General features: G+C 40.8%; 1 protein-coding gene across 5 annotated transcripts in view; it reads right to left on the bottom strand.

Moving 5' to 3' along the window:
* The window catches only part of LOC122574879, a 25,672-nt gene continuing 17,435 nt past the window's right edge, over positions 1 to 8,237 (bottom strand). Inside the window, exons 1-7 of one of the 5 annotated variants that reach the window (XM_043743069.1) lie at positions 5,203 to 6,930; positions 4,368 to 4,516; positions 3,375 to 3,497; positions 2,976 to 3,288; positions 2,733 to 2,896; positions 783 to 920; positions 1 to 126 (exon numbers count right to left, since the gene is read on the bottom strand). In XM_043743069.1, the coding sequence (XP_043599004.1) occupies positions 28 to 126; positions 783 to 920; positions 2,733 to 2,896; positions 2,976 to 3,288; positions 3,375 to 3,497; positions 4,368 to 4,478 (948 nt within the window). In that variant the 5' untranslated portion in view covers positions 4,479 to 4,516; positions 5,203 to 6,930 and the 3' untranslated portion in view covers positions 1 to 27. Of the gene's footprint in view, positions 127 to 782; positions 921 to 1,064; positions 2,063 to 2,732; positions 2,897 to 2,975; positions 3,289 to 3,374; positions 3,498 to 4,367; positions 4,517 to 5,202; positions 6,931 to 8,237 lie in introns of those variants that run through there. The other 4 variants (XM_043743040.1, XM_043743079.1, XM_043743050.1 and 1 more) reach the window with 4 other exon arrangements.

Here is an 8,237-nt window from a genome sequence, read left to right as displayed (position 1 = left end):
CTGATTGCCGCCTCCGAAGAGTTTCTTCTAGTGAGTATGCAGATTTGTCTTTTCACCAGAGAAAAGGACAGTATTGAATATTGGTTTAAGTAGTTCTACGGTTGATTGTGTTCGACGTGCCGAATTCTACAAATCACAGAAAAAGTCATCTTTCAGTATGGTATTAACGAACATGCGTGTTAAAATTTGTTCCGCTCTTTTCTGCAACATTCTGAACGTTAATTATTAAATAATATAAGCGAAGATTGGTGATAATGATTTCGGAAAACTTGAAACAAGAATGATAAATAATTGATTTGTTCTTTGAATGCATTTATCGCGTCATCGATTTACCATTAGTTCGTACACTCTGCTAAAATTGATGAAAATATCCGGATACCTACTGTAGATAATTCTAAGCCAGCAACTAGCAAATTAATTTATCGTGCAATGGATTATTTATTCACTTTAATTTCCACATATGTAACCGAGAAATGTTCCACTTTAATCTGACGAATGATACGCATGAAGAACCGCAACGGTTTTGTAATAAATCGAGTGAAGGGTGATATATCTACGTTAATTAGTCAATCCGACGTAAAAGCTATGAAAAAAAAAATCGTTGCATCGGAAATAAACTCGAGTAGAGCGTTACGAGATAATCCTGACAACGCCCAATAATCGTTTCCATGAGAAAATATCTATTCCTGTCACTTTTGTTCGGTCAGTCTACAAAACATTAAGCGCCCAGTCGAAAGAAAGAGAAATGATCCGATTAAGCAATTATAGGTTTTGTTACTTACCATTATCATCCTACTCAGGACTTTGCTGACATTGGTAAGTAAGGTGAAACCAGAACCGAATACAGATGGTGGTACATCCAAGGACACCCTCATCCTATCGAAAGTAGGGATATCTTCTGTGGTGACCGAGATCGGTTTCTAAACACACGTAAAAGCAATCAATGATAATTCGCCTTTCACAGTGTATAGTCTACACCGTGCGATCGATATCGTGAATAAATGTACCGATATTATAAAAAAAGAAAAACAAGGATAATCGATTTATTCTATAGCATATCTATGGCGTCGTGTTTTCATGCAATAGCAGCAACGTGTACGTAAATCATTTCTCTATGCATTAAGAAGAAAAAAATTAAAATAGGCGTGTCCGATAGGTTGGTATTCCGATATAATTATCTAATCTTCCGGCAAACTTCTTGGTGCCTGCTAGAGCGTTCAATATGTTCGCAATTATTTGACAAATATCAATAATTAACTATCTCTTCACGATGCTACGATAAAATCGTGCAATCCTTCTAATACCGACTTTAAAGATTCTTAGAGATCCTCTTAAAGATCTTCAGAGAAGGATAGGAAAGGATGCAGGACGTCGATGGCATTCGTAAAAGACTGAAGTACTCGATTCAAAGACGAAGAAAACCTGATCGTGATTTTATTGAAAAAAACAATTATCATCATTATCAACATCTAGCATTCATAAACGTACACCGTTAGATTGTATATTTAAAGAGCGGTTAAATACTCTATTTACAATTGATTTGCACAACGTTGAGGTACATGGGACGAGACAGTCCCACGGCAACATACACCTAAAGAATTATTTACAGATCGCACAATGGTGAATCAATTTCATGGGTAACTTCTCGGTAACTTTAGCCCGGAAGTGATGTGACAGACGAGATAGGGGAGATCTCTTGCGTGTCATTCTTAACATTAGAACATTACTTGCGTCGCCTGTGTGATCCTGGCATTTTATCGGCCGTGCTAAAAAGAAAAATCCATTGTCGTAGATATATCGTCGTACAGTTACGAAAATTAAAGACGCTCGTTTATATAACGTTCGTACAATCCTCTCGTTATTTTCTCTTTCTTTTTATTGCTTTTATTTATTTGTTCGCGCTTTAAGATGAATGTTTAGTTGCGTCATGGATCTTCTCTCAAGCGTGGCTGATCGACGATCTCTTTGGACGTGTCCAAAGGCCAAGGTCCAACGTCCTCGTTTGCACCGCATCCGCTTTTTAAGCCGTATAATACGCCCCTTGCGGTGGATCGTATTCGTACTGTTTATGCACAACAGTTATTTTAATTGGCGATTTTGGCCGTAGCCGCTCGTTAAAGCGAATCTTCCGAACGTGCCCCGTAGCGGGTTAATTCAGCACGCGATACTCGACAACTGTTAACGTAGTTATGTGTTTTTAATCGTGCGTTTTTGAGCAAGCGAGTTATTTGAAAAACTAAAACTGCCACGAAGAATCCCCCCCTGGTATAATAATAAGTAAAGTAAGCACATGCGTAGTTGGACAGGCGCAGTGGAACAACGAAGGTTCGACGGATCGTTTTAGTATGCGAGGCTAAACGAAGTCATGCCTCTAATTGTTATCTCTGGCGCGAATGAAACCTAACCGACATGCAAGTTCAACAAACGAGAGAGAAATGAAACGGAAACTCCCTATTACTCCTAATCCCTTGTTAAATGTCTGCTTTCATGGCGAACGATTCTCCACGGTAAAGAGAGAACAAGCAAACAGAGGATAAAAGAACAGAGACTCGTTACCGAGTGTTGTTACTAATTACGAGAGGCGACGAGCATAGAACTCACTTCCATCAGCAACATTCATCAGTTGCGGTGTAACAGCCGTGTTGTACAGATAGAAAATATAGAGAAGATGGAGAATAGAGAGAAAAGAGAAAAGAAGAAGAGAAAAAGAAAAACTGTTATGGTATTCCTACCCCGTCGCTAACATGTCCGTACGATCCGTAGCCGGTGCTTCCCTCGCTAAGACTGGAAGGTCCGTCGTCTTTGTTTTGACTCAACTGACTCAAGCTGATCAACTTGTTAATCAAAAGGTTTCCAATATTCGTGATCGCGTTTGACGAGTCTCCGTTTCCTTCGCCTGAAAATCCCAAATTAAATTAAACAAGTTATCGATTAAACAAGATTCTGATCCAAAAAGTGCTTATCTCTTATCTTACCTCCGCCGTGTTCATGCGAACCGGACGACGAATGAGAGGACAAGCCACCGGCGAGAGCAGCAAGCGGCTGCAATTTCGAAGCGCTAACACCAGCCAGTCCGTGCTTGAAGCTAGAGACGAAAGTTTGCGCGCTGTTTATTACCGGTCCGATGCTTTCGCTCGCTGCTTTCAGTTTCGAAGTGGCCAGATCACTGATGAACTTGCTGGTAGCCGAATACTTGTTATCAATGCCATACGCAGCGTTCTTTACTTTATTCGCCTCATCCAACGTACCCAGCGCTTTAGTTTTCGCATCGATGAAGGAATCCAGCTTCTACAAAGAGGTTTCGATGCGAATAAAATCTCTCGCGGTTTAAATTACAGCGTTACTTTTCGAAGCAGAGAATGTTAGACACTTACGCCGAAAACGAAATTGATTATCCCATTAGACACGCCCAGCTTGATGACGCCGACTTTCCTCTTATCCCTGTCGGTCCTGTCTCCATCCGCCGCCTGATCATCGTCGGCCTCCACGATGTATATCTAACCGAAACGAATCACATTAATTTCTTCTCCAGACAGGAAATTCGTCGTGAAAACCATTTCATCGGGCAAACCACTTTCCCTCTGTGATCGTATTAAACGACGAGTCGAACGATCAAATTAAGCAACCGGGGAAAGGAGAGAAAGGATCAAACGTTTAACGTTTCATCGAAGTATATAACGTCGAGTCAGTGAAACTTCAAAGTGTCTTTAACCGATCGTTCCAGAAGATTCCACGAGACGGCATCGTTACCGATCAGACTTTACGTCTATCATCGTCGATCAAGTTCGATTATTATAGAGACAAGTAGCGCGAGTTTTACACACAAGTTTCCCATCAACGAAGAGTGAAAGAGCGAGGAGAGGCTATGTACACTGCGTACGGCCACGTGCGCGCATCAGAATTTCAGTTACGCGCGCGTATCCGGCTTCGCGTGTCTGCGTTCGTCAAGTTAGTCAACCACTTTCACTCTTCGCTCGTTTCTTCGGCCCGCCGTGCTTCTCTCTTTTTCCATTCGGCTTATCGATCCGTCTCTCCGTTCCTCTTTCTTCTGTTTTCCTAATACGTTCTGCGTGATCATAGACACGATACGTGCGTACAAGCGAAGAAAGTAAGGGGATCGCAAACGAGCTCGGTTCACTCGAGCATCTACTTTGAATTCGTGTAAGAGGCGGCAATATAATAAAACCTCGAAATAGGCGCTTTCACTTTCGCGATTCACAGCCGGTCCCCTCTTGCGAGCCACATTTTGATTCCATTTGATATCCGTGGTTTTCGCGTGATTTCATACGCGTGCTGCGTAACGACCGCCTCCCTCCCCTGCCTTCCCATTTTGTTCGTTCGTCGGAAAGAATTGTAATTGGCCTTACCTCGTTCAATGGATTCAGATCCTCGGATTCCGCTTCCCTTTTGACGATAGGGCTCGAGTGCACGTAGGCAACGAGCAACGCGAGGCCAAAGAGCACGTAAGTTATCCTCATTTTGCTTCCTCCTCTTTCGATACTCGGCTTCGTTTGTTCTAGGGAAAATCGTATGCAGTGAGTAAAGTGGGAACCACTACCGGTTTTTCGTTAAAATAAAACGACACGTCTAACTAGAAATGTCAAGTGAAAGGATGACGGAGAACAAATAAGATGGATTAAAAACCTATGAAAATTATATTCGCACGTTTATCAAGCGTAACGTTATACGAAAACTCGTGTTTGTAAAGATTGTAATCATCCGAAACGAATCCATTGTACGGTAATAGGAGCTGATAATCGATCGATTATGTATCAAAGAAAATGACACGTCCTATAGATTTGCAAATAAACGCGAACGATTCTAATTAAAGACAGAAAAGAATAACGATATAAAACACAGAGACAGGAACTACCAACGATCGACGGATCAATCGAATTATCAATCGATGGATCGATGGATAATTACAAATTTACGAACGATTAAAGGCAATCGTAACTACAGGCAAAATAGATAATAATAGGGATAAAGTGAAATTTTCACAGAACACTCTCCGAATTGAAAATGAAAAATTACAATTAAAATTTGCAACAAGTTTGAGCGACCTTTGATAGCTCTAACCGTTCTGTTAACGAAAGATACGAGTAGCGATCTGTGTACGGAGCGGCAAAGAAGCCACGTGGCGACGCTGTCAGAAATACGAAGATACGCGTCGAGAATGAATCGAATGTGTGATCAACTTACAGATAGCGTGCGAGCGTGGACGCGAGTGCGTGAGGCGAGATGTGTACCTGGCGGAGCGCGAGGCGCGTTTGAGGACCACGGTGAAGGAGATCCCGATGTCTTAGCAGGCCGAATGGGAACGAAGGCGAGCATGTGTGCCCCTTCGAGAATCGAGAATCGAGCTTCGAGAATCGCAAGCCTCGCCTCCCAGGTGGGGCAGGTTCGATTTGCTCCGCGAATCCCACGCAGCCTCGTTCTCTCGGCTCTCGAAATCACCGGATCTGTCCTGCGAGCTCGTGATGGGGATTCGCGACAACCTATTCGCCACTTCATACAACCATCTGCATAGGGGAAGATGCCACTAACTAGTACGCGTCTAGACGGTCATCCGGGGAAGTGATTTCAAAATCGTGGAATAAGTGGCATTTAATGGGACCAGGAATGGTGGGGTGGTCATAGAGGTGGGAAACTAGAAAGGTCAGAACTATTCGGGTGTGAAAGTGAAAAAAACAAGTGGAACGATGTCATCGAACGACCGAACGCCTGCGGCGACAATGACAGTGATACAACTAAAGATAATCGCATTATGTAATATTTCAGATGGTAGTAAGAAACGCGTAATTGTGTTGACGGGAGAGTCAGTCGGTCTTTTAACGTTGTTCAACGTTTCTTTAACTCAGATGAACACTCTCAAACGATTCACACCGTTTAGGTACCGTATTTATAAAACAGATAGCTTTCGCTCGAACTTATTATGGAAAGATAATCTAAGACCTAGCAATATCCATACACATGGAGCAGGACAAAATCTGTGTTTGCCCATTAATATTACATTACACAATTATAAATTTGAAAAATATGTAAACGCGACTACTTGAAATTCTTGCTCGTTCTTCCTCTTCTTCGGATACCTTCAGATTTTCACCTTCGTTAACAGAAATCGATCTCTTCTCATTTTCCAAGCGATAGAATGTAATTGATTAAATAGAAGAATTGTATGGTGTTGTTACGCAAGTTGATTTACTTTTATACGTATTCATAAAACCTGCATTACTCTCGTAGTTTCCTATAGGTAAGTTGCATCCCGCGCGTCCCTCCGTTGGAATTTTTACATAACGATGCAACTAATAAGGAAAGCAAAATTGGTTATACAGTCTTTACATAATTAGACGTTTTATACGCGAGACGTTGCGTTCCTATCGTACTGTTCGCTATACGAAAATGGTTGCAGTTGAAAATTATTCCCAGAGTGATCGTAACCAACTGTTGCTTCGATTATCATCCAAGACATTAAGAGCCGAATAGATACATTGCAATTTCTACTTCGACGATCTAGGAAGGTACAGTTTGACGTCGCTTTCTCGCAGTATTATCTCATATGATGTCGAAGCATCGTAATATCGATTGCATAACGGGTAGTTTCTCCAAATTGGATCGTTCTTCTTCCTCGCTTTACATATTGCGCTCGGGCCTGCCGATCGTGACAAAACGACGTCGTGATCTTGTCTTAATTAACACTATGCTTTTAATTTTCTGCATTGTTTTCGTAATTGGACTCACAATGAAGTACCGGCTTTTAAGCTTCTTTTCCCTAACTTCGAATTGACTTCTTATCGACCTTTTTTCCGAACCTTTGGTTAAACCAAATCTCATATCTTGGATATTTTTAACAACGGATTTTTAATCGATGATTAAAGAAATGAAAATGACATGTACAGTGAGTTTTACAAATATATGTAATTATATGATGATGGATTTATTAATATACGAATATTAATAAAATATATGGATTAATGGTAAATTAATGATCGAGAACAATTCGTGTTATCTTTCTATAGAATTAATAAATAGATGTCGTATGAAATTTAAATCTTATCAATGATGTATTAAAATTAAATAGACGATTTTTAATAATTGTTTTAATATTAATATGTGAATAATCAGGTATTTTTTTCTTTATCAACTTCTTAGATAGTAGAACTGCTAATAAAAAAGATCATAATTATCGGATTGGAAATGCGTAACACGTTTTATCCATTCATTTTAGAAAGAATCGTTAAAATGGAGGAAAATGCATGGTTATAAATTTGTAAGATTTCTTTCCGAAAATTACAAACTGATAATTTTAACCATCGCACACAATTCTAGTTGCTGTTGGTGCATCGGTTGTTTATAATTATCCGTGGAAACTGGATTGATTTCACTCACGATTACCACCGACTGACTTGTTCGGGGAATTTAATCGGGACGAACTTCACTTTCACCTTGACCATAAACTTGCAGTTATTCGAGATTTTCTGACTCCTCTCAAGTAAAAAAAAAAAAGTTGCTTCAAGAAAGACTCCCATAAAACCACATTATCTTCATCGAACAATCTCATAGATCGCTCTCGTTAATTGCTCTAGTTTCGTAGCTAGAAAGAAATTAGAAAGGCTCTTATCGTGCCTCGTGAAGGACTCTATCGTCCTCCAAAGCGAGCTTCGAAAATCCAATTAATTCGTGGCTGCATCGATGTGACGTTATCGTGAAATTCGAAAGCGCAATTCTAAATGCAGTCCGCGAACGCGCGGATAGAAAGGATCAAGGACGTACTTCCCGACTTGGTGCTCGAGTGCACTTGCTATCGATAGCCGACCCTACGTGCACGCGTTATTTTATGCGACATCCTTTTTCTCTTTTTATTCCCATCATTCGAGCGCGTTACAAAATCCTATACCGTTCGTTGGTGAGCTCGGTTCACGGCTAAAGATGTTACGAAAACCTAAACGCGGGCTATTGCCAACAAGAGTACGCTCCATTTTAATGTCCAAGGTGATCACTCGAGTTTCGTGGAACGCACGGCCGTCGAAGAAAATACGAGGGAATTATGCAAATAAAAATGAGGTTGTTCTTTTTTCGACCAAGATTGTGCAACCATAAGTCCTCACTGGCGATCTTCTTAGTTTTTATTAATACTTATCACGTATAGCGGAATACCTTGATTCGCGAACGTATTACGAAAACACCTGTTTGCGGTCGAAAAATGCCGCTTTGATTTTATTCCCTTGGATCGGATT

The sequence above is a fragment of the Bombus pyrosoma genome, linkage group LG2 (assembly GCF_014825855.1).
Source record: "Bombus pyrosoma isolate SC7728 linkage group LG2, ASM1482585v1, whole genome shotgun sequence".
NCBI classification, from domain to species: Eukaryota; Metazoa; Arthropoda; class Insecta; order Hymenoptera; family Apidae; genus Bombus; species Bombus pyrosoma.
This window is presented reverse-complemented; position numbering and strand designations above follow the sequence as displayed.